Here is a 27,703-nt window from a genome sequence, read left to right as displayed (position 1 = left end):
TTTCTCTCACTGTGAGTTTACTGCCTGTATGCAGGAATTTTATTGATTTTGAGTGTTGACTTTATATCCAACTATATTGCTGAATTTGAATGTTAAATCTTCATGTGTTTTGGTGGAGTTCTTGGGGTCTTCTATGTAGAACATCATGCCATTTACAAATAATGATGATTTGACTACTTCTTTTCCTGCCTTGTTTCTTTTTTCTCTTGTCTAATTAATTGTCCTGGCTATTTATTCCAGAATTCTTTGAATAGGTTTAATGATAATGGACATCCTTGTTTTGTTACTGTTCTTAGAGTAAAAGCTTTCAGTTTATGAATATTTAATATGATATTACCTGTTAGATTCTTTTAGATACCTTTCATCATATTTAGATAAAGACCATCTATTCTAATTTTCTGCAGGATTTTGTATCATGAATAGCAGTTGGACTTTGTCAAATGTTTTTTTCTGTATCTATTGAGATGATCATGTTATTTTTGCCACTGACTGTTAATATGGTGTATTATATTTATTGATTTGCATATGTTGAACTATCCCTGCATCGCTGGGATGGACACTTCTTGGTCCTGATGTACAATCTTCTTGGTGACTTGCTGCACTCTGTATCTGATTAAGGATTTTTGCATCTGTGTTTCTTAGAGAGATTGGCCCATAATTTTCCTTTCTGTTGTGTTTGCCACCGGTTTTAGAATCAAAGTAATGCTTGCTTCTAGACAATATTTTGGAAGTATTGCTTCCCTTTCAATATTAGTGGCATTGATTTTTGTTTAAATTTCTTATAAAATGCAACAGTGAATCTATCAATGTATGGAATTTTTTTTGATGGTAAATTTGTAATCACATTTTCAATTTCATTGGTTGATACTGAGTTATTTAGAATTTTTATATCTTTTTTATTTAGTTTTGGCAACAGGATTATTTGTCGGAATGTGTCCATTTCTCTCTGTTTTCCATCTTGTTAGAATATAGTTTCTCATAGTATGTATCAATAATCTCCTGGATTTCTGTGGAATCTAGTTTAGTTTCCCCCTTTTCCTTTCCAATTGCTGAATTTATATTTTTTCTTCTATTTGATGAGGTTGGCTAATCTTTTTTCAATTTTCTTCACTCTTTCAAAAAATCAGCTTTTTAATTCTTTGATTCTTAGTATTGCTTTCTTACTCCTTATTGCATGAATTTCTGTTCTTTATAATTTCCTCTTTCATTCAAGATTTGGGTTTGGTTTATTCGTTTTCTAGAAGTTTGAGATACAACATTAATTTTTTATTTGAGCTCTTTTTGTTTTTCTGATTTGTGAGTTCATCTCTATAAACTTTCTTCTAAGACTATTTTCAATGCATTCCATAAGTTTCAGTATGTTGAATTATCATTATCTTTTAATTAAAATGCTATGTAATTTCATCTTTAATTTCCTCTGTGATCCATTGGTAGTTCATAAGGGTGTTGTTTAATCTCCATGTGTTAAGCAGTTTTTGTGATTTTCTTTGTCATTGGTTTCCAGTTTCATTGTGCTATAGTCAGACAATATGCATGTAATAATTTCAGTTCCTCTACATTTACTTAAATATGTTTGTCAGTTAATATATGGCCTATTTTGAGAAACATCCTATATGTAATTGAAAAGAATGCATATTCTGCTGCTTTGAAGTGGAACACTTTGTAAACATCTGTCAAGTCCATTCAGTTCATAGGCTTGGTTAATTCTAGTATTTCTTTGTTGATTTTTGTCTAATTGACCTATTTATGAGAGTGGGCTATTAAGGTTTCCCACTAAATTGTGTTAGTGCCTATTTGGTTTTTTATATCTGCTAATATTTGTTGTATATAATTTGATGAACTTGTGTTTGGCACATAAATATATATGATTGTTATCTGTTCTTCTTGGAATTTCTCCTTAATAAGTATGTAGTGACTTTTTTCATCTCTTTTGATGAGTTTTGGCTTAAAATTTTCATTTTATGAAACCAGAATAACTATCCTTGATTTTTTTTTTTTTCTGGGTTCCTGTGGCCTGCACAATTGTTTTTCATTCTTTGACACTTTAGCCTGTGAATATCTTTTTGGTTTCTTTAATGCAATATATTGTTAGATCTTGCTTCTCAATCCAGTCTATTTATTTTGACTGGTTGAGATCATTCATATTGATGGTCACAACTGATATGTAATGGCTTTTCTTTTTTATGCAGTTTCCTGATGTTTGTTCCTTGTCTTCCTTCTCTGTTTCTTTGCCTCACCTACTGACTTCTTTTTATTGGTGTTCATGTGTTTGTTGTCTTTGTGGTCTCTTTCTAATATGTTCTTAAGAACATTCCGTAGCACTGGCTTGGTGGCTATAAATTTCTTCAGTTGTTTTTTGTCATAAAAGTGTCTTGTATCTCCATTAATTTTGAAAGATAGTTTTGTAGTGCACATCAATGTGTGTTGAAGGTTGTTGTACCTTACTACAAGCTGTCCTTGATTTGAGGGTCATGCTGAAAAGTCTTCTGTGATTCTGAAGGGCTTCACTTCATAGGTGATAATTTTCTTTTCTATAGCTATTTTTAGTATTTTGTTCTTGTACTAAATTTCACAAATCTTGATTATTATACGATTTAATGTAGATTTAGTCCTGGATAATTAGAACTCTATGTGCTTCATCTATTTGTACATCAAACTCTTTATCCACATTTGGGAAGTTTTCTGTCATTATTTCTGTGAAGACATCTTTAATGGCTTTTATGTTGTCTCCAGCTTTCTAACTGAGTCCATCAATCTTATGTCATTCTTCTTTGCTTCATTCTATAGTTGTTGATTTGATTTTTTGTGCTCTCTTACTATTTTTAAGATATCTTTCTTGAAGCAGGGTTATAGCCCAGCAGTACATAAGCAAGTGTGAGGTCTTGAGTTCAATTCCTGGTTCTGAGGGCAGAAAAAAAAATAAATAAATGAATAAATAAAAGACATCTTTCTGACACTGTCCCCAGAGCCCAGCCTGTTTGGAACTCTCACACCATCTGGGTGCAGTGGATCAGCTGGGTGGATCTGGAGCGCCTGCATCTGCCTCCCCGTGTGTCAGGAGGACTGGATTTCTGAGCGTGCAGGTGGATCACCAGTTCCAGAGGCCCTGCATCCCAGGATAAGTGCCCTGTGCACTCTCCCCCAAGCCCATCTTATTCGGGACCCTCGAGCCTTCCAGATGCAGTGATGGAGCTAGGCGGTTCAGAGACACCTACATATGCCTCCCTATTCTGGCTGTGCTTGGAAAATGGTGGAGTTCCAAGCAAGCAGGGGGCATACATTGTCCCAGGAGCCCAGCCTGTTTGGAACCCTCACAACATCTGGGTGCAGTGGAACATCTGGGCAGGTCTGCGGCGCTTGCATCTGCCTCCCCATGTGTCTGGAGGACTGTGGATTTCTGAGCGGGCAGGCGGGCATCACCAGTTCCAGAGGCCTGGAGTCCAGGGGTAAGTGCCCCACGCATTCTCCTTGAGCCCAGCTTGTTCGGGAACCTTGAACCTCCCAGGTGCAGTGATAGAGCTAGGCAGATTGGAGGTGCCTACATCCACCTCCCCATTCGGGCTGTGTTTGGAGAACTGTGGAGTTCTAAGCAAACAAGCAAACAAGCGGGCATGCACTGTCCCCAGAGCCCAGCTTGTTTGGGACTGCAGAGTTCAAAGCAAGCAGGCGAGCTCCTTGGGATCCAGAGACACAGCGGCCGGGGGAATTGGGTGCCAGAGTCCCAGGAGCTGCAAACATAGAAGTGAATTTCCAACAGATCCTGAAGAAGCTTTCGAATAACACTTCAAACACAGAAATATAGGAAAATGACAAAACAAAAGACCAAATTACAACCTCATACGTCCAGCCCATCTCAAGAAATCCTTGGAGCAATGTATGTAGAAGAAAATATATGCCATACACTTCAAATATTGGGCAAAATAGCTACTGAACTAAATAAGCAACTCTGGGAAGCTTTAAAAGAATTCAAACTCGAAATAATCTCCCAGGTAAAAGAAGAAATGATAAAAGAAATGAAAGGAATGCTGAACATATCTAAAGAAAACACAGTTTAAAAATTGGAGGAACTAAACAAAAAGATAGAATCCCTAGATGAGCAATACAAGAAACAAACAGAATACATAAAGCAGATGCAAAGAAATACACAGGAAATCAAAAACTCCACTGAAAGCTATAAACCTGCCTCAATGAAAGTGAAGACAGAATTTCAGACCTTGAAGACAAGATTGCACTAGTGAACAGGAAAGGAAAGATCTTTTAAAAATAACAAAGAATCAGGAAATAACAATTCAACAGCTACAAGGTGATGCAAAGAGAAACAACATAAAATTGATAAGAATTAATGAAAAAGAAGGGGACAACATAAAGGACGTCAAGAGGATATTTAGAGAAGTAATAGCTAAAAATTTTCCAAGCATGAGATCAGGGTTCAGTGAAGCATATAGAACTCCAAGCAGTCATAACCAAAATAAAACTACACCCAGACATATAATATTCACTATCCCAGAAATCCAACACAAGAATACATTATTAAAACCTGTCAGAGAGAAAAGACAGATCACTTATAAAGGAAAACCTATCAGAATCAGAGCAGACTCCTCAGCACAAACAATAAAGTCAAGAAGAGCATGGAGTGAAGTATTCCAGATATTAAAGGAAAATGATTTCAAACCTAGACTTGATGTTCCCTCCAAAATTATCATTCAAATCCGATGGGGAAATAAGATACTTCCATGACAAAGAACAGCTGAAGAACTTCATGACCACCAAGCCAACCATGCAAAAAATATTGAAAGACAGTTTAGATACACAAAGGAAAAAACCACTAAGCAAAGCAGATAATTAAACAGAACAGAAAGATAAAAATGCAACAGCAGAAAGATAACATGGCAACAATAAACTAACATATAACAGTTATAACCATTAATGTAAATGGTCTCAATGCACCAGTTAAAAGAAACAGACTGGCAGAATGGATCAAGAAACAAAATCCAGGGGCTAGGGGTTTGGCTCAGCGGCATAAGCGCCTGCCTTGCAATCAGGCAGTAGTGAGTTTGATCACTACTGATAAAAAAAAAAAAAAAAGACACAAAATCCAAGCATATGCTGTTTACAGGAAACCCATCTAACACACAAGGATACTCACGGACTCAAAGTCAAAGCTGGAACACAATAGTTCATGCAACCCGAATCCAAAAAAAAAAAAAAAAAAAAAAAGGAGTAACCATTCTGTTTGCAGACAATGTGAACTTTAAACCAACAATGATCAGAAAACACAAAGAAGGTCACTACATACTCATTAGAGGAAAACTCCAAGAGGAAGAGAAAACTATCTTAAACATATATGCACCAAATTCCAGAGCACGCAGTTATATAAAACAAGTACTAACAGAAATGAAAAATCAAACTAGCAGTAACACAATTGAAACAGGAGACCTTAACACACCATTGACACCAAGGGACATATCACCAGACAGAAAACCAGCAAAAGAATAACAGAACTCAATCACACCTCTGAATAAATGCACTTGATAGACTATACAGAGTGTTCCACCCAACAACATCAGAATACACATTCTTCACAGCAGTACATGAGTCATTCTCTAAAATAGGACACATACTAGTTCACAGAATGTATTTAAATAAGTGCAAAAGAGTTGAAATCATCCTTTGAATGTTTTCATGTCATAGTGCTTTGAAATTAGAAATTAATGATAAAAGATACTGCAAAAATCCCACAAGCACATGGAAACTGAATAACACACTCTTGAGTAATCAATGGGTCACAGAGAAAATTAAAGAAGACATTAAACAATACCTATAAGAAAACGAAAATACAGACACAACTTACCAGAATTGGTGGGATGAAATGAAAGTCATCCTCAGAGGAAAATTTATTGCACTGAGCTCCCACATAAGTAAAACAGAACGAATACAAATAAATAACCTGATGCTACACCTCAAACAGCTACAAAAAGATGAGCAAGTCAAGCCCAAATCCAAAAGAAGAGAGGAAATTATAAAAATCAGAGCAGAAATCAATGCAATAGAGACGAAGAAAACAATCCAAAGAATTAAGGAATCAAAGAGTTGGTTCTTTGAAAGAATAAATAAAATTGAGAAGCCCCTAGCCAACCTTATTTATAAAAAGGGAAGAAAAAGTTCAAATTCATGTAATAAGACATGAAAAAGTTGAAAACACTACAGACTCTATAGAAATACAGAAGATCATCAACACCTATTTTGCAAACCTCTACTCTCAAAGGTTTGATAACATGGAGAAAAGACAGTTTCCTAGAAACATATGAAGTACCAAAGCTAGATCAAGAGGATGTAAAACTGCTGAATAACCCAATCTCTATTAATGAAATTGAAAATGTAATTAAGTCCTTACCTACAAAGAAGAGCCAAGGCCCAGATGGATTCACTGCAGAATTCTACAAGAAATACAAAGAAAACCTAATGCCAACACACCTCAAACTGTTCAATGAAACTGAAGCGGAAGTAATCCTTCCTAAATCATTCCTGGAAGCAAATATTACTCTAGTACCAAAACCTGAGACAGACCCAACTAAAAAAGAGAACTACAGACCAATCTCCCTAATGAACACAGATGCAAAAATTCTCAATAAAATATTGGCAAATAGTATGCAGCAAATTATCAAGAAGATTATACACCACAACCAAGTGGGATTCATCCCAGGCATGCAGGGATGGTTCAACATATGTAAATCAATAAATGTAATCCATCATATCAAGAAAGCCAAAAATACGAACCACATGATCATTTCTATAGATGCAGAAGAAGCTTTTGATAAGGCCCAACATTCATTCATGATAAGAATGTTACAGAAAATTAAAATAGACGTTCTTCATCTCAATATAATAAAGACCATCTACGACAAACCAACAGTCAACATCATACTAAATTGCCAAAAATTGAAGACCTTTGCTTTAAAATCAGGCAGAAGACAAGGATTTCCTTTATCACCACTTCTATTTAATATAGTACTGGAAATACTAGCCAGAGCAACTAGACAAGAGAGAGAAATAAAAGGGGTAAAGGTAGGAAAATAAGAAGTTAAATTATCATTGTTTGCAGATGACACAATACTCTACATAGAAGACCCCCTAAACTCCAGTGAAAGACTCTTAGATACAATAAATAAATTCAGTAATGTAGCTGGTTACAAAATCAATACTCAGAAATCAATAACATCCTTATACACTAACAACAGAAGAACACAGAAAGAAATAAGGGAAGCCACACTTCACACTAGCACCTCCCCCCCCCAAAAAAAAAAGAAATTTCTTGTGGAAGAAGTGCAAGACCTATACAGGGAAATGTATATACACTGAAAAAAGAAATTAAAGATGATCTCAGAAAATGGAAAGACTTCCCTTGTTCATGGATAGGAAGAATAAACATTGTGAAAATGGCCATTCTCCCAAAACTCTCATACAGATTCAATGCAATCCCAATAAAAATACCATCAACATACCTCACAGATTTTGAGAAATCACTCCTAAAATTAATCTGAACCAGAAGAGACCTAGAATAGCAAAGGCCATTCTAAGCAGCAAAGGCAAGGCAGTAAGCATCACAATCCCTGACTTGAAGTTATACTACAAAGCAACAGTAGTAAAATCAACACGGTACTGGAATCAAAACAGAGCTGAGGATCAATAGAATACATTAGAAGATACAACCACAACTATAAACACACTTAATCACCTTATCATTCATAAAGGAGCCAAACAGGTTCACTGGAAGAACGACAGTCTCTTTAATAAATGGTGTTGGAAAAACTGGCTCTCCATATGCTGAAAAATAAAACTAGACCCAAGCCTACCACCATGTACTAAATTAAAATCTAAATGGATCAAAGATCTGAATATTAAAACAGAAACACTAAATCTATTGGAAGACAAATTGGGTAGAAACATTGAAGACATTAGGGTAGGTAGAGAATTCATGAACAGGACTCAAACCGCACGGGAAATATTTCCCAGAATCAGTAACTGGGACAACCTCTTATTAAAAAGTTTCTGCATTTTAAAAACAATCTCCATCATAGTGAATCAAAAACCCACAAACTGGGTAAAGATCTTAGTGAACTCACCCTCAGACAAGGGACTTTTTTCTAAAACATATAAAGAATTAAAAAAACTCAGGCCACCTAAATTCAAAGATCCAGTAAAAACATGGGCATCTGAGATGAATACGCACTTCTCAGATGAAGAAATACAAATGGCAAATAAATACATGAAAAAAGGTTCATCATCAATAGTCATTAGAGAAATGCAAATTAAAACCACACTTAGATTCCATCTCACTCCTGAAAGAATAGCCAAGATCAAGAAAACCAACAACAAATGCTGGAGAGGCTGTAGGGGGAAAGGAACTCTCCTGCACTCTTTGTGGGAGTGTAGACTGGTACAGCCTTTGTGGAGGTCTGTCTGGAGATTTCTCACAAAGCTGGGATTGGAAGTCCCATTTGTTCCAGCTATTCCACTTCTAGGCATATTCCCAGAAGAACTAAAAGCATCATAGCCCAGTGATAAATGTGCATCTATGTTTATAGCAGCACAATTTGTAATCCCCAGATCTTGGAAACAACCTAAGTGTCCTTCAACTGAGGAATGGATAAAAAATTGTGGCACTTTTATAGAATGGAGTACTATTCAGCTATAAAGAAGGAACACATTTTGATATTTATAAATAAATGGGAACAGCTTGAGACCATACTAATAAATGAAATAAATCAAACCCACATATGTGAATAGCGAATAGTTTCCCTAGTGTAAAAAATAATTGAAATATATAAAAGTATGTGGTAATCATGATTCTCCATTATGTGGCCTTGAGACTTGATAAGGTTTCACTAATTAATTGGAATGGCTTTATTCTGGGATGCTTGATATTATTGCCTGTGATTAAATGAAGAGCTATTTTGAAGAAAACAAGACACCATAATAGCTAGTGCTGATTTAATATTATCTTGTTTTGAAGCCCTTCCAAACTGTTGCTCTTCTGTCTCCATTGGTTTTTATCATGTTGTATGTTACTGAATTTTATTATATGTGATAGTATAAACAAAATTTTTTAGGCAAATAGATAATACAAAAACCATTGTTCATTTTCTGCTAGCTGGTTCTAAATACACTGTAATACTTTCATCCACTTGAATGATTTCAGCTGTCTTGATATGTCTGATGCTATAGTATGTGAAGTTATATTCAGATACTTCAAGGAAAAAGACACTATGGTAACTACTATTAAGTCGGGTTATTTGGTGGTGAAGCCCTCGGTGGCTGAAATTGTCATGTTTTGATCTGTGTTGTTATGTTGCTATGTCCTCTTTTATCTCAATCTCCCCCTTATTCATTAAAAAATATTTATTTATTTATTTTTAATTTTTTATCATTTTTAATTAAGGGGGAAAATCAAAAAATTAGCAGGATATATTGTAGCAACTTTTTGATTTCCTATTAACTGGATTTGAAATCCAGTATTACTCCCAGTTTTGACTGATTAGACTCTGTTCCCCTCTATTTGATAGTATCAAGTTTGAAGCCATAGGCAACTACTTTGAAGTTGATAAGATTCACTATGATGCCCATTCTGGCTTGACTATTATCTTCTTTTGAATCCTGTAATGTTTACAATGTTTAGGTTTTATTGGCCTTGTTCTGAACTGTTTTGTTCAACTTAATTATAGCTAATGGTATAGGAAATTCTTTTTAAGGAAGCAAGAGGCAATATGGTAATCATTGTTGATAACCTTGAACTCTGTTTTTACATCATGTACTATGTCTATCCTTCATTTTGACTGACAGCTTTGTTTTGTCATATTTGGTTTTATTTTCTTCCCCCCCAAAATTACTAAGAACTACGGAAGTAATAAAGCCCAAAATGTGTAAATTTTGTTGTAAAAAAAAAGAGAGGAATAGAAGTGCTCTAAAGGATACAACTGCAAGTGTGTTTAAGTGTGTTAGGATAGATGAACATATTACGGAGTTTTTGTTGGATCATTTAACACAACTGTTTGCATTCTCACTGTTTGAATGACCACTTTGTATGCTTTGATCCAATGACTTGAGCAACTATTAATCTATTAACTGGTGATTTCTTACTGTTTTTTTTTTTTTTTTTTTTTTTTTTTTTTTTTTTTTTTTTTTTAGTCCTGTATTACTTGTACCCTTACACTGTTTTGTCTTGTTTTTTTTCTTTTAAATAATTTTTTAAAAAGATATCTTTCCTTTCCTGGTTGCCAGTCACATTCCTGTCCTCTAGATGTGATAGTCTAACCTCACCTTCATTCAATCTGCTGCATATACTTTCAGTGAATATTATAGTCTCCTGCTTATCTGTTTGCATCTGTTTCATTGATTCATCTCTTGTATGTATTTGGCATTCATGGTTTCCATCATTTTTCTGAGCTCCTCTATTTGTTTATCTTTGTCTGCTTTCATGTCTTTTATTTTGATAGTAATTTCTTTTTGCTACTGAGAAATTTTTTTTTCTATACCGCTTCCATTTTCTCTTTTGATTTTTGTTTCTGCTATTATTTCAGAGTTCCATTCATTGCCTTCTGATTTCTTCTATTTCTTTGTGCTCTGGACTTGTCCTAGGTAGGCTGCGCATTTGGGATTGCATTTTGATGCTTTGTCTTGTTTTCTGTGTTGATGCTTGTAGATTTCTTATGTTAGTTAACTTTATCTTTGTGGTTAGGCTTTTCTAGGAGAGGTCTGTTCCTCTGGATGTCTTTTAGATGTAGATGTTTCTTGGTCTGTATGTCTATTCCATGAACCTATGTTCCCAATATGTTAAGACTGAAGAGTTGATGTCTATTTGATGAAGGTCCCATTCCTTTGGTACCATTTTACTATGATGTTTATGATTCCCAGAGTCAAAATATTGTCATACAGGAGAATTGGAATGGTTATAGCATGTATTACATCCATGTTAAAGTAGTTCAGTTGGCAATAACAATAGAGTCAATACAGTTTGGCTACTGAGAAACCAATAACAATTAGCCTGATATCTATTACCAGAGAAATAAGTTTTACATAAATATAAAAGAATTCGACTTATACCAGGAACTTGTATGCAATGATTTTCCACTTAGTAGACCTTTGTTACCTTATTAGAGGAACTCAAGAAGATAGAAGGTAGGATATAGAGATGACTGAGGTTAAATACAGTGGGAACAAGTTAGAGGAAACAAGATGATCACTCAGGTTTGAGGTAATTGTAGAACACGGGATGAAGAACTGGAAGTAAGGCCTAGGAATTTTGAAGTGAACCAGAAAGAGGCAATGTTTACTCACATGACAGTATTATTAAGTGAAATAGACTAAAGAGAATAAAAGGATTGCAGGATAAAACAAAAATAAAGGTTAGAGATCTAAATTGAACAGAACAGGAGAGAAAATGAGAAAAGAAAACAAAAACAAACAAACAAAATGCAAAACAAAACAAAATATTATTCCAGCTGAATACCAAGAGGGAAACCAATCAGACAGAGAAAAATGAAAGTAGTGAAATTCCTCTAGTGTCAATGGTTCTGTGGTAGGTCCAAATCGGATCCCAGAAACATGTACTGTAACCAAGATTGCAGGTAGACGTGCTGGGTTTGGGGAAAGGGATTAGATCTCTGTGGCTGGAGTTATCACCAGTGATTTAAAAAAGAAAAACAAAAAAGAAAAGGAGAGAAAATACAGGAAAAGACAAGGGAGAGGCCCTACCCATCCACTTCTATTCCTTGTGTCTTTGTCCTCAAGCACTGCACTCATTCTCCTAACTTGCTACCTTTTCACTAGAATTGTTACCACTGCATGAGACATTACCATGGCTTTAGTTCTTCCTGTCCATTGTATGCACCTTAACCACCGGCTTTCCCACAGGTTTGGTGTCCCTGAGTCTCACCATTAAAGGGAGGGAAGGGCAGATCTCAAACTTGTCTTACCAGCTGCAGCATCTGGAGTCAACAGAAAAAGGGAAAAGTGAAATTCAAACTCCTCTCTCCAGTCATGCAACTGTCCCCAGAACAGTCTCCTGTGTGGTTTCTAAAAGAATGTTGCTTATGCTAAGATCATAAAAAGATTTTCAAAAATATAGAAGCTTAATTCTTTTCCTTTGCATATATTTTCTAATCTTTCTGGAATTGATATTTGTTTGTGATATGAGAGAAATCTTCATATTGGTTTGTGAATTCCATAGAGCAAAGTCTCAAAACCCCTTCCCAGAGAGCTGTCTTGCCAACTGCATCACCACCTGACTCTTGAACACTGTGTAAAATATCAGAGTCTGCTCCTATACTCTCTTCTGCTGTGCATCCATGTGTCTATCCTTGCATGAATAACATATCTCTTTAGTTAATAAATCTTTATAGTACATATGCTCATATAACTTAAAGGAGCGATTTTAAAATAACATTTAATTTTCTTGCTTTTCTTGTCAAATGTGTTGTTCATTCTTGATCCATATAAAATTTAGAGTCAAGTTCTCATATTTAATACAAAAAGCCTAATGGTATTTTGATTGAGATTACATTTATCGAATACAAATATCTGGAAATAATATACCGCCGACATTGAGTCTACAAATTAATTTAGACATTACAGTCCTCAATAGTAGCTGTTTAATTTTTGGCAGAATTTTAGACATCCTTAACTGAGTTATCTTCTAGATGTTTAATGATTTTGATGTTATTCATATTTCTTTCAGTGAAATATTCTAGGAATGTATTCTCTGTCTTAGTTCCAACTTCATTCTTTGTGGTTTGTTTTTGTTTTTGTTTTTGGTACTGGGGATCGAACTCATGACCTTGCACTTACCAGGCTAGTGCTTGTGCCACTGAACTAAATCCCCAACCCCCTTTGTCAGTTTTTGAAATTTCTTAGGCATAATTTCAACACTATCATAAAAACTATGAGAATAGTATGAAAATTGCCTGATAATCTTCATGCATATTCTCCAACATTAGTATTCTGCTTTATTCTCACCTTCAGCCTATTTTCTCCCTGAATATATAAGACCTTTTGGAATGACTAAATCTATATGACTAACATAATGCCTATTTTTTTCAACTGGTATTTTATTGTAGAAGTTGACATTTATTTTTAATAGTTCTCTTTTATTGCTGCAATGACATCTGAACAAGTGTTAAATTCTTTTAAAGACTCTTTACTACAATATTCTAGGAGATTTTTTTAGAAGAGTTCTCATTTATTTGGTTTTTGAGCCTTGTCTGCCTATGTAGTCCAGGCTGGGCTCAAACTCATGATCCTCCTGCCTCGGTCTCTTGAGTGCTGGAGCTGCAGGCCTGTGCCACAGTTTTAAAGATATGGTTTTGTTTAATTAAAAACACTTTTAAGTAAAAGAAGCTCTTCTGCTATGTGCTAAAAATCCACCAAAAATTTCAACTCAAGTTGAAATACTTTTAAGTAGTATAAAATATTGAATTCTACATTTTAAAACACTATTGTTCAAGTCTCCCCATATCATCAGTATGTTTCAATACTTCCATCCTGAGTAGCATGTACTTCTAAAAATCCTTGAGTTCTCTAGTTGGCTAATAACTTTTTCATCATGAAATACTAATAAAACTTCTGTGGCTTTCTTTGAAGTCTCCCTATGTTTTTCCACTATTCAGTTTATTTTCTCTGTATCTTTCAGCTATTGAGACAAGCTCCTCTGGAACATTTTGATTTGCTCTTTCCAGAATGTTAATCAATTCAATGCCAATTTTCCAATCATTTCTTGTGATAAGCGCAATTGTCATACCAGTCATTCCTGCTATTCCAGTGTGCCCTACTCTGTGTACATATTCTTAAATATTCTGGGAAAAATCATAATTATAAACATGGTAATGCTGTGGGCATCTAGACCTCGAGATGCCAGTTTTCCCTTTACCTTTTTTAAAGTTCTCTAATGCTTTTTCTCAATAGCTTTGTTCTTTATTGCCATGCAAAGACTCTACTGATATCTGTCGAAAAATCAGATCATTAGATAAATGATCAGCAACTGCTTTTCTGCTCACAAAGATACTGACTTTGTCTTTAGGTGATATATATTCTAGAAGTTTTGGATATAAGTTCATTTCTCTTCTTCTGTGGTGATCATGATATCTCACTTCACTGTACAGTAACTAGCTCCAAAGTACCAACATGCACAATCATTGAGCCTTTCCATAAGATTGTGCAAATCAACAGATAGCCCATGGCCAAGTACCACATGACATAATAGTCTATCTATCTGGGAGCACATCTAACAAAATCTATGTTATCTGAGACAAATCCCGAAGATGTCCAACATCTTATCTGCTTCATCTAAAACCAAGTATGTTACACTTTTCAAGCAGTCAAAGTTATTCATTTGCAGGTCATTCTGTCTTCCAGGAGTTGCAATGATGACGTCCACACCTCTTGAAACATCTTGTCTTGTTCCATTTCTATCTCCATCACTATGCATACAGACACTTCTTAGAAATTTATATAAATTTTCAGAACATTCAGCTTCTACTCCAAAAGCCAATTCCTGAGTAGGTATAAGGACTAACATGCCTTGTCCACTCATTTTTTTCTTTAGCTACTGGTTGACAATTTAGATGAATAAATCCAGGCATTAAATAGGACGACATCTTCCCTGTTCCAGTTCATGTTACTCCAGTAAGATCTATCCCTTGCAGAAATATTGGCCATACTTGTTTGTGACTGAATTGGTGTTGGCTTTTGAAAACTTTCCCTTTCAATGTTTTCCATCAATTCAGGGTAACACTCAAAGACACCTTCAAATTTACATGGTGGGTTGGGACTAGGACACATCGCCAAATTTTAAGTTTTCATATGTTATATTAATGTTTTCCTTCTCCAGTTGTCTACTTGCACTTATGACATTGCCCTTTGTTGTTGCCAACTGTACATAAATGTTTTTTCTCTTAATTGGAGGTAAATCTGCCCATTTTTTTTGCTCTCATTTAAATCATCCTCTCAGATTTTAGCCCCGTTTATCATTGGCTGATCTTCTGTAACATTATGATTTGGACTTACATCTCTTCCAACAGAAGGTTGGAATGCAACAATATCAACTCTCCATTCCAGACTATAATTTTCTTGTTCTTTAACAAAGTTGTGTATTACTGTTTTTGCTTTTATCTGCATTGGCTCGTTGCCAAAATTTCGAATTCTGCCTCAGCATTTCTTTTTATTGTCTGTATTTTGGTATTTTCTGTACTTTGGATTTCTTCTCTTTTTGATCCACTATGGCATCTTCCATTTTAGCTCTCCAGCGGCCTTCTGTCTGGGGATGAGCACATGGCCGAGCTTCTTAAGGAAGCAGTTAACCAAGCAGAGATGTTGGTGCCTAGTTCCCATATACATGTGGTTCAGTGAGGATTCATGTGTGCTTCAGCTCATGACCAATCCCAATTGTCTGTGCATTATGGCTTATCCCTAAAATACTTTAAAGAATTTCCTTAATCACAGTGCAATTGTCAAATGACACATTGTAACCTTGTTCCAATGCAATTATTTATATTATGGCTCACCCCTATCTTACCAAATTTCTCAAATATGTAACTGCTAGTAAAAGATTTGAGATACTGCATTGCATTCTACTGTCATGTGTGTTTAGTTTTCTTTAATATATGTGGAAAATATACAAGTTTTCTTCGAATTTAAAGACTCTGATACTTTTGAAAATACATCCAATTGTGTTGAGTATTCTCAGTTTTAAGTATGGTGATGTCAGCAGAGGCCAAATTACACAGTATTTGAACTTTGAAAAAGTTACACTAAAATACTAATTGCTTTAATTCTGCTCAAAATACTTTCATTGATTTTGAGCACACTTATCATTCTTACTACTTTTTGGGACAGTTGTGGAAAATCTTCATGAAGTGTGATTAAAACTACAACAAATGCTTTGTCAAATGACAACTAACAGAAAGTCAGAATCCTCAAATATTACAGTGTTTACTCATTCAACTTATTCACTGAATCTGGTACCATGCAAACTCTGACTCCTTCTCAATGTCAAAATGATCATGAAAGGTAAAAGTTTTTTTTTTTTTTTAATTTTATTTAAAGGGGAAAAAAGCAAAACAGCAAAAGCATAGTAATAATTCAGAATTTTTAAAAATAAGCACAAAGAAGTCACTAGTTGGCAAATTACATACTGTCATCCTAGAAATAGTTGTTCAAGTTACAAAATTATCTAGGCATATTCCCAGAACTGAAAACATCATACTATAGTGATACATGTACGCCCATGTTTATAGCAGCACAATTTGTAATAGCCAGATCTTGGAAGCAACCTAAGAGTCCATCAACTGAGGAACAGATTTAAAAAGTTTGTGGTGTTTTTATACAGTGTAGTAATACTCAGCTATAAAGAATGACCACACTGAGATATTTATAAATAAATCGATGCAACTTGAAACCATACTCATGGTTGAAATAAATCAAACTCACTTTTATAAATACCGTATAGTCTCCCTAGTGTAAGAAACGGAAAGAGTACATAAAAGTTTATGGTAATTATGATTCCCCATTAAATTGCTTTGAAGCCTTATAATGTTTCCACTCATTAGTTGGAATGGTTTTATCCTGGCTTGTTTGCTTTTATTATCTGTGATGATATGAACAGCTAATTTGAAGAAAACAAGACATTATAATGGCCAGTGCTGATTTAATGTCATCTTGTTTTGAAGTCCTACCATACCTTTGTTCTTCTGTTTCCATGGGTTCTATCATGTAGTATCTTATTAGACTTTATAATGTGTGGTAGTATAAACAAATTTTTATGGACAATGAGATAATATAGTAACTATTGTTCATTTTCTGTTATTTGATTCTGCATGCCCTGCAATACTTTCATTCTCTTGAATGATTTTATACTATTTTGTTATGTTTGATACTATTGTGTATGAAAGTATGCTCAACTATTTCAAGGAAAGAGACATTATGGTAGCTACTGTTATAGCAGGTTGTCTTGTGTACTGTGTTGCTTAAATTGTTCTGATCTCTTTTGTTATGTTCTCTTTATCTTAATCTCTTTAAAATAAAAAAAAATTAAAGCACACAAAGTGGGCATTCAAACAGTGAGACTGCAAACAGTTCTGCTCAGTTATCTAACAAAAATTTAGTAATATATTCATCTATCTTGCATATTTAAACATACATGCTATTATATCCTTTAGAACACTTACTTTTCCTCTTTTTTTTACAATAGCAATTACACATTTTGGGTTTTATTTCTCCTAAAGTTGTTATTACTTTTTATGCTAAAGACACAATGTGATATTTATAAACATCATTCTTATTTAAGGTAAAGTTTTTAAATCAATTCAGGACTTTAAGTCAACCTCACAGTTGAACTAGACAATCACTAAAAAAGAATTCCAGACCTGGAAAAAAAAGGAATGCATTTTGAGAGACAATGATATTACTGTGTATTTCACTATATTTTTATCAAATCTAAACCCATATGTTATTTTTCTGTCATATTTCAAGCTTTGAGAACATTGTACATTGATGTTTAAGAATGACCTTCATAAAAGTAAATTAATTTTGACTCCTATCTAAATAGCAATTCAGAAGAAACATTAGCAAAACTAATTATGGAACGCCAGTCTCATTATCTTGTTTCACAACATAAATTGTCAATATCAGAGTGGACATAGCTAAATCTATAAAGTACTACCAACTGCCTATAGTAATTAGAAGCAGATGCATTCGGGTCAAATTTTTTAGTTTCCACATAGTTTTTGAAACAGCCAATATTTTTTTTCTGTTTTCATTTATTTTATTTATCATAATGTCAATCCATCTGGCTGCAAATGACAATATCTCATTATCAGGCATTGCTGTATAATATTCCATTTTGTCTATATACCAAATCTTATTTGTATTCAACTGTCGATGAGAATCTAGGTAAATTCTGGATCTTGGCTACTGGGAATAGTGCTACAATAAACATGACAGTGTAGTATTTCTGGGTCTGATGGGATGCATAAATGTCCCAGTTACTATTATTGAATTATAAATTTACTCAAGAAAAAAATCAGAAAATGAATATATACTGTTTTGCTCATGATTGCCTAACCCCAGGAACTTAAGATAACTAAATGTAGCAGTTATCATTTTGGGTATCCTATGAAGGTGCACTTAGATATCAGGTCACTTGAAGTCTTGTAGATGGGAATTTAAGAGAGCTCAGGCACCATGGTAACAACTGCAAATTCATCTGGGGATGCTACCTAAACCACCTGCAAATGCCTTTCACATAATACAGTCTCAAAAGACTAGACATTCCTTAAAGTGTACCTCCTCGTGAATCAATAAAAGGAAGCATGACTATTTTGAGCTGGGCTACTAAGTGATGTTGACTTCACCATATTCTGTTACAAACAACTTAGCAAGGTCATCAGAAGGTCAAGGAGAAACATCAGAGCCCAACTGTCAAAGAATGCAGTATCGCTTTCAATCAGGGAGCTGAGGCCACTTGAGGGGAGTTACAGCACACTGGAACTGACATGGGGAGAGTTTAAGATCAGCAATCCCAGTGATTATGTGCCCACCCAGCTTCCTGAAATACTGGACTAGACTTGGTAGGCTTCATGGGCCTGACTGGACACCAAACCCACTGAACTTCTTTCAATATGGAGAACTGAAGCTGTATGAGGTAAATTTCAGGGCACCAAGACTAGTTAGTGGAGAGCTTTGGACCATCACCCAGAATGGTTATGAGCCAGCCCAGCTTCCTGTAACACCAAGAGTGGCAGAGGAGGTCCTGCAGGCCAGACAGAGCCACACTCAGCAATCTCCATTCAGTCCTAAGAACTGAGGGTACAGGAGATGATTTACAACATGTCTGGGAGAAGCTTTGGAACACTGGTCAAAACACAAAAATAAAGGAAAATGGAAAGACGAAACACCAAAAGTCAATCTCAAACCTCCAGCCATCCCAAGAAAGCCTAGGAGCCATGAATATAGAAAAAGTATAAGCCATACATTGAAATGCCTGAAATGATAGCAACTGAAATAAAGAAGCAACTCCTGGAAGCTATAAAAGAACTCAGATCAGAAATAATCTCCCAGGTAAAAGAAGAAATGATAAAAGAAATGAAAGATAGGCTGAGCACACCTAAAGGAGACACAATAAAAAATTAGAAGAACATAACCAAAAGATGGAATCCCTGAATAAACAGTATAAGAAACAAACAGAAGGCAGGAAGGACATTCAAAGAGATATGCAGGAAATCCAAAATTCCACCCAAAGTTGACAAAACCACCGTAACCAGATTCAAGAGAGAATTTCAGACCTTGAGGACAAGACTGCAGCTAGTGAACAGGAAAGGAAAGATCTTTTTTTTTAAATAACAAGGAATCAGGATATAAAAACTCAACAGTTGTATGATTACGAAAAGAAAAACAATATATTATTGATAGAGATAAATGAAAAAGAAGAGGACAACACAAATTATATCAAGAGAGTTTTTACAGAAGTAGTAAATGAAAATTTCCCAAACATGAGAATGAAAACTGACATTAGGAATAGTGAAGCATATAGAACTCCAAATAGCCATAACCAAAATAAAACTACAACCAGACATACAATAATCACCATCCCAGAAATTCAACATAAGAACAAAATATTAAAAGCTGTTAGAAAAGATAGACACCTATAAAGGATAACCTATCAGAATAACAGCAGACTTCTAACACAAACAATGAAGTCAAGAAGACAATGGAGTGAACTATTTCAGATCCTAAAGGAAAATCAATTCCAACCCACACTGATGTACCCTACAAAACTTCCCTTCAAAAATGGATGGAAAAATAAGATACTTCCATGACAAAGGACAGCTGAAGAACTACATGATCATCAAATCAACCCTGCAAAGAATACAGAAAGACATTCTAGATAGGAAAAAAAAACACTAAGCAAGGCAGACAATTGCACAAGATGGAAAAAATAAAGATACAACAGCAGAAACATAACATGTCAAAAGTAAACAAGAATAGAACAGTTATAATCATTAATGTAAATGGGTTTAATTCACCATTTAAAAGAAACAGACTGGAAGAATGGAACAAGAAATGATATTGAACCACATACTGACTACAATAAACACATCAAACCCAAAAAGAAACTCATAGACTGAAAGTCAAAGGAGGAAAACAATACTTCATGCAACAGGAACCAAAAAAAAAAAAAAAAAAAAAAAAAAAAAAAAAAAAAAACTGTGGTGTAGATATTCTGTTTGCAGACAATGTGAACTTCAAACAAAGAATAATCCAAAGAGATAAACAAGGTCACCACACACTGCTTAGGGGAAAATTTCAAGAATAGATAAGTCTTAAATATATATGCACCAAATTCCAGAGCACTCAGCTATGCAAAACAAGTACTAACAGAAATGGAAAATCAAATAAGCAAAAACACAATTAACACAACATTGATTGACCAGACAGAAAATCAACAAAAGAAATAACAGGACTGAATCACATCTCTGAACAAATGAATTTGATAGACAATTACAGAGTGTTCAATCCAACAACATCAGAAAGAAAGAATAAATAAAATACAAAAGCCTCTCGCCAACCTTATTTTAAAAGGAAAGGAAAAGCTCAAATTCATGCAATAAGGAATGAAAAAGGTGAAATCACTACAGACTGTGGAAACACAGAGGATCACCAACACCTATTTTGAAAATCTCTACTCTCATAAGTTTGATAACACAGAAGACATGGACAGATTCCTAGAAGCATATGAAATACCAAGCTGGGTCAAGAAGATGTAAAACTGCTAAATAACCCAATTTCTATTAATGAAATTGAAAATGTAATTAAACCCTTACCTATAAAGAAGAGCCTACACCCAGACAGATTCACTGTGGAATTCTACAAGAAATACAAAGAAGACTTAATGCCAACACTACTCAAACTTTTCAGTGAAATTGAAAGGGGAGCAATTCTTCCTAAGTCATTCCTGGAAGCAAATATTATTCTAGTACCAAAACCTGAGAAAGACCCAACTAAAAAAGAAAACTATAGGCCAATCTCCCTAATGAACACAGATGCAAAAATCCTCAATAAAATATTTGCTAAAAGGTTGCAGCAAATCATCAAGATTATGCACCATGACCAAGTGAGATTCATCCCAGGCATTCAGACAAGATTAAAAATATGTAAATCAATAAATGTAATCCACATATCAATAAAGCCAAAAGTTAAGATTCACATGATCATTTCTATAGATGCAGAAAAAGCTTTTGATAAGGTCCAACACTCATACATGATAAGAACCTTCCAGAAAATTGGAAGATGGTCTTTACCTCAATATGGTAAAGGCCATCTATGACAAACCAACAGCCTGCATCATATTAAATGGCCAAGAACTGAAGGCATTTATCTTAAAATCAGACACAACACAAAGATGTCTCTTATCTGGCTAAGAATACTAGCCAGAGCAATTATACAAGACAAAGAAATGAAAATAATAAAGATAGGAAAAGAGGAAGTTAAATTATCATTATTTACAGATGACATGATAATCTATACAGAAGCCCCCAAAAATCCATTGAAAAAATCCTAGATATAATAAATAAATTCAGCAATGTAGCTGGATACAAATTCAATACTCAAAAGTCAATAGCATTCCTATACACTAACAACAAAATCACTGAGAGAGAAATAAAATGAAGCCACACCCTTCATACTACATCCAAAAAAATGAAATACTTCTACCAACACTACCAATATATCTACAAACACTCAATCAACTTATCTTTGATAAAGGGGCCAAATATGTTGATGAAATATTTAAAAATTAACCTAATAAAAGAAATAAAGTATCTATTTTGGGAAAATTACAATATCCTGAAAAAATAAATCAAAGAGAACCTCAGTAAATGGAAAGACATACCTTGCTCAAGGATAAAAAGAATAAATATAGTGAAAATGGTCATTCTCCCAAAATTGACATACAGATTCAATGCAATCCCAACCAAAATGCCACTAACATGCCTCACAGATCTAGAGAAACCACTCCTAAAATTCATCCGGAGCTAAAAGAGACCTAGAATAGCAAAGGCAATTCTAAGCAGCAAAGACAAGGCAAGAGGCATCACAATCCCTGACTTGAAGTTATACTACACAGCTACTGTAATAAGATCAACATGGTACTGGAATAAAAGCAGATCTGAAGATCAATGGAATAAATTAGAAAATACAACCACATCTACCAGCACTCAATCACCTTATCTTTGATAAAGGGGCCAAACATGTTCACTGGAAGAATGATAATAAAGTCTCTTTAATAAATTGTGCTGGAAAAACTGGCTCTCCATATGCCAAAAACTAAAACTAGACCCGTGCCTATCACCATGTACTAAACTAAAGTCTAAATGGATCAAAAATCTGAATATTAAAATAGAAACACTAAATCTATTGGAAGACAAATTGGGTAGAAACTTTGAAGACATTGGCGTAGGTAGAGAATTCATGAACAAGAATCATATCACATGGGAAATGCTTCCCAGAGTTAATAATTGCATCATATCGTATTACAGAGTTTCTGCATGTCGAAAGAAATCTCCAGAATAGTGAAAAGAAAACCCAAAATTGGGATAAAATCTTAGTAAACTGTCCCTCGGACAAAGGTCTTCTGTATAAAACAAACAAAGAATTTTTAAAATCAGACCCCCAAAATTCAAGGACAAAATCCAAAAATGAGCATCTGCATTGAATGCACAGTTCTCAGATGGAGAAATACAAATGGCAAATACATACATGAAAAAATGTTCATCATCATTACTCATTAGAGAAATGCAAATTAAAATCACATTGAGATTCCATCTCACACCTGAAACAATACCCAGGATCAAGAAAACTACCAACAACAAATGCTGGAGAAGCTGTGGGGCAAAAGGACCTCTTCTGCACTGTTAGTGGGAGTGTAGTCTGGTGCAACCACTGTGCAGGTCAGTCTGGAGATTCCTCAAAAATAGGATTGGAAGTCCCTTTTGACCCATCTATTCCACTTCTGGGCATATTCCCAGAACTGAAATCATCATACCACTATGATATATTTGCACCCATGTTTATAGCAGCCCAATTTGTAATAGCCAGATATTGGGAACAAACTAAGTGTTCATCAACTGAGGAATGGATTAAAAAGTTGTAGTTTTTTATACAATGTAGTAATACTCAGCTGTAAAGAATGACCACATTGAGATATCTATAAATAAATTGATGCAACATGAGACCATACTCATAAGTGAAATAAATCAAACTCACATGTATAAATACTGTACAATCTCCCTAGTGTAAGAAATGGTAAGAGTACAGAAGATTTTATGGTAATCTTGGTTCCCCATTACATTGCTTTGAAGCCTTATAATGTTTTAATTCTTTCATTGGAATAGTGTTACTCTGTTTTGTTTGATGTTATTATATGTGATGGTATTAACAGCTACTTTGAAGGAAACAGGACATTATGCCAGCCATTGCTGATTTAATATCATCTTTCTTTGAAGTCCTACCATGCTTTTGGTCTTCTATTTCCATTGGTTCTATCATGATGTGTCTTATTGTTTTTTAATATACATGATAGTATAAAGAAAATTTTTATGGAAATTGAGATATTTTAGCACTCATTGTTAATTTTCTGTTACTTTATTCTAAATACCCTGTAATACTTTCATTCTCTTGAATTGTTTTATACTATTTTGTTATGTTTGATACTATTGTGTATGAAAGTATGCTCAACTATTTCAAGGAAAGAGACATTATGGTAGCTATTGTTAATATCTGATTGTCTTGTTGTGAAGTGCTGTGTTGCTTACATTGTTCTGTTCTGATTTGTTTTGTTCATTCCTCTTTTGTCTTATTCTCTTTAAAGTAAAACAAAATTAAAAAAGAATGCATTATCACAAATTTTAATGGAAAAAATCTCACAAAATCTCAAGCACATTAAATATTCCACTTGTATACTTCTAATTTCTACTTTTACTACTATAATTTTGGCAAGATACAACTAGTGCCTAAATAATATATAGTAATATTATATCATCTCACTCTCTCTTACTGTGTTTAAGGTTTTCTCTTATTTCATCTTCCTGTGCCTAACACTATTTTTTGTATTCCACCATTTTACTATATGTTTCTACATTGTTGTTATCTACTGTTGTGTTGTTAAACACAGATATTGTATTTATGGACTTTAATTTTAGATATGGACTAAATTATAGATATGGTCTCACTCTCTAGGTTTGGTTGAATTTCTGTAATAATTTCACTTCCAAAATATACTTATTATTTAATTCCCTGAATATTTTATTGCAGTTATTTAAATTCCCTCGATGGTTACTCTACTAGTTGAATACTATTTGAAAATTTATTTTATGGTGAATTTTTTTTTCTTCTTGGCTTTCAAGTTAATATTTCTAACATGAGCTTTTTGACTGGCAGATATTTTAGAAGACAAATCATAGAATTATTCAGAAAAGGGGTAACTTTTCTTCTTCCAGGAAATGAATTTAACAGTAAATCATCTTACACAAAAAGAATTTAAATGATTAGAAATTGGACACTTATGCTTATGAAGAATAGCCCACCTTTAATTAACCCTTTCTTATTAACAGGGGTACCTCTCTTGTCAATCTTGAATTATACTTGTATTCCCGTAGCAACGCCAATTTGGAAAATGCTCTACTGAATGTAGATACTCTTGAATGAATAACGTCTTAAGAAGGAGATTCACCTGGCCCTTTTACATCAATATGAGAGCATGGATACAGAATTTCAGTTGCCCTTGTCACAGCCAGAAGGTGATCACTGAAGAGGAAGTGGGAAAGGATCCCCTGTAATGACTCTACACCACTCTTCATGTCCTTGCCCTCATTTTGGTAAAGAATGAAGAAGCTGGGGCTCTTAGCAGAAAATGAGGGAGTCAAGGCTGAGGCAAAAGTGAATTTAAAGGGTAGCCAATACAGAAAAAGCAGAAGAAAATCTAGTTTTTAATTTTCTTTCAAAGAGAAAAAAAATACAAAAGATACAAAACGTTGTTTAAAAACAAAGATACAAAATTTCAAAAACAATATAATAGGAAAATGACAATAGTTAATATATTGCATATTGTTATCTTCAAATTAATTGCTCAGATTATGAGATATTGGCATGTATAATTATTCAAACAATATAAACACAAACCACTCTCTTCAATGAACTATCATTATCTTACCTGTTTTATATGTATATATTTTTTCCTTTTTCTTTCCTTCTTTTGTCTTTTCACCTATCTTAGTTTTTCTTTAGGTGCGAGCTGTGTCTTTCACACAATATCTATTGTATATTTTGGGTCTTACTTAATTTTTAATTTCACAGTGTAATATTTACACATATGAGTCTGGTTTATTTCACTCAATATCAACTCTAGTTGCATCTATTTACCTATAAAAACCTCCACAAGTTTTTCCTTCTTTGTAGCTGAATAATATTACCTTATATAAAAGTATTACATCTTTTTAATCCACTCCTTGGTTGATGAGAAGTTGGGTTTTTTCCAAGATTTAGCTATTACAAATTGTGCTGTAATAAACATGGGTGCGAGTATATCGCTATGGTATGAAGCTTTCAGTTCATCTCAGAAAATGCATAGAAGGGGAATAACTGGTTCAAATGGGACCTCTAATCCTAGGTCATTAAGGAATCTTCATACTGATTTCCACAATGGTTACATCAGTCTACACTGCCAACAACATTGGAAAAGTGTTCCTTTGTCCCCATAGCCTTAGATGATATTTACCACAATCTGATAAAAGCAGTCTCTGACAAACCAACAACCAACAACTAAATGAACATAAACTGAAAGCTTTCACTCTACAATCAAGAGCAAGACAAGGATGTCCACTATTTCCAATCCCTTTCAATGCAGTTCTGGAAACATTAGCCAGGGAAATCAAACAAGAAAGAGAAATAAAAGGAATAAAAATAAAAAAGGAAGCAGTTAAACTATCTTTATTCACAGATGACATGATACTCTACATATAAGACCCCCAAAATCCCACCAATAGTTTTCTAGAATTAATAAACAAAATCAGTAGCATACCTGGATACAAAGTTAACACTTAAAAATCAATAGCATACCTGTACACAAACAACAAGAGAGAGGAAAACGTATCTTAACAGCAAAGTGAACTATGTTATAGAGGGCATCCCACTTTGAATGCCTCATGAGTTTCATACTAATAGAGGTAAGCTTGTTTCTAAAAATAACTGTTGCATTGATTGATGTAGTTTGGACCAATCAGGGTCTTAGTCTTTGTTTCTGTGAAGGAGATAATGTCAATCGGGATTTCTTAAGCATGTAGCAAATGTAGCACTTTCATAAGGAGTCCATCTTTGAAGGATAGAATAGACTATCATTAGTGTAAGTCGGGTTTTTGCTCTCTCACCTTCTCTGCAGGAAACCAAACGCAGCTGCTTCCACAAGGAAATGACTTCCTCTCTGACCCAGGCTCCACAGTTTCAAAGGATCTAGCTTCCAGCTTCTCAGGTGAGGACATCCCCAGGACATCTCTGCTCCTTCCCATACATGTAAGCACCACTGCCTCACTCTGTGTCTCTCCTCAGACAATGGACAGCTGCGCCTGGTGGATGGTGGTGGTCGCTGTGCAGGCAGGGTGGAGGTCCAACATGATGGCTCCTGGGGCACCGTCTGTGATGACAGTTGGGACCTGAGAGATGCCCATGTGGTGTGCAGACAGCTCGGCTGTGGAGTGGCCCTCAACGCCACTGTCTCTGCTCACTTTGGGCAGGGATCAGGGCCCATCTGGTTAGATGAATTGAACTGCACAGGAGATGAATCCCACTTGTGGAACTGCCCTTCCCAGGGCTGGGGACAGCATGACTGCAGGCACAAGGAAGATGTGGGAGTCATCTGCTCAGGTATGTGCTCACTGTCCACAGTCCGGGAGGAGGAGTGAGGCTCTCTTGACTGTCTTCTGACCATAGTGTTAGAGTAAAGAGAGTAGCATTTCAGCGCACTTTGGGGCCCAGGGAATATTTTTACAGATTAGGTCCCAATATTAGAGAATGCATATGTGCAAGACAGTAGCAACAATAGCAGGCTTCATAGAGCAGAGCAGAGCAGAAGTGCAAGAGAACTGCCTGCATATTTACTATGAATTCTTATACAGGTTGTTAACTCATGTTTACATCCCTACATAGTGCTACAACCAATGCACAAATGTTTGCCTGTGTTAAGTCATGGTTATATAACTGTATTCCAATATGTGTCTGCACTAGATGAGTGAGGTTGCATCCTCAAGTATCCTTAGATGCTCCTGATCTTTGAAGCAGTCTGAGTAGTTTCTCACATAGCTCAATGGGCCAGAAGGAAAGAGGTGCCTTTTCCATTACCTGTCTTTCTAGGAGACAATATAATAAGTGCTCACATTTTTTTGCATTATCTCCATTTCTGGTGCTTCTCACCTCTGTAACCAGATACAATGATTTTCTACAGTGTATACCTAAAATCAGGGTTTATTCTTTAGTTCTCTGTGGGTTCAAGATGCTTTGGTCCACTGTATTATCATCTTATTGCCACTGTAACAAATGACCACAGAACAAGAAACTTCATACATGAACTATCTTACACTTTTGCAGGCAAAAGTCCATTCTATGTCTG

At 34.8% G+C, this 27,703-nt stretch overlaps 1 protein-coding gene across 1 annotated transcript in view; it reads left to right on the top strand.

Moving 5' to 3' along the window:
* Positions 1-27,703, top strand: part of LOC100732380 (antigen WC1.1-like) — a 157,069-nt gene that overhangs the window by 116,542 nt on the left and 12,824 nt on the right. The window contains 2 exon segments of the mRNA XM_063238276.1: positions 26,480-26,569; positions 26,647-26,961. Of these exon segments, the coding sequence (XP_063094346.1) occupies positions 26,480-26,569; positions 26,647-26,961 (405 nt within the window).

This window comes from Cavia porcellus, unplaced genomic scaffold (assembly GCF_034190915.1).
Source record: "Cavia porcellus strain 051 isolate PalLab524CR breed Dunkin Hartley unplaced genomic scaffold, mCavPor4.1 scaffold_27, whole genome shotgun sequence".
NCBI classification, from domain to species: domain Eukaryota; kingdom Metazoa; phylum Chordata; class Mammalia; order Rodentia; family Caviidae; genus Cavia; species Cavia porcellus.
The sequence above is the reverse complement of the archived record's forward strand: the minus strand, read 5'-3'. Positions and strand labels throughout refer to the sequence as shown.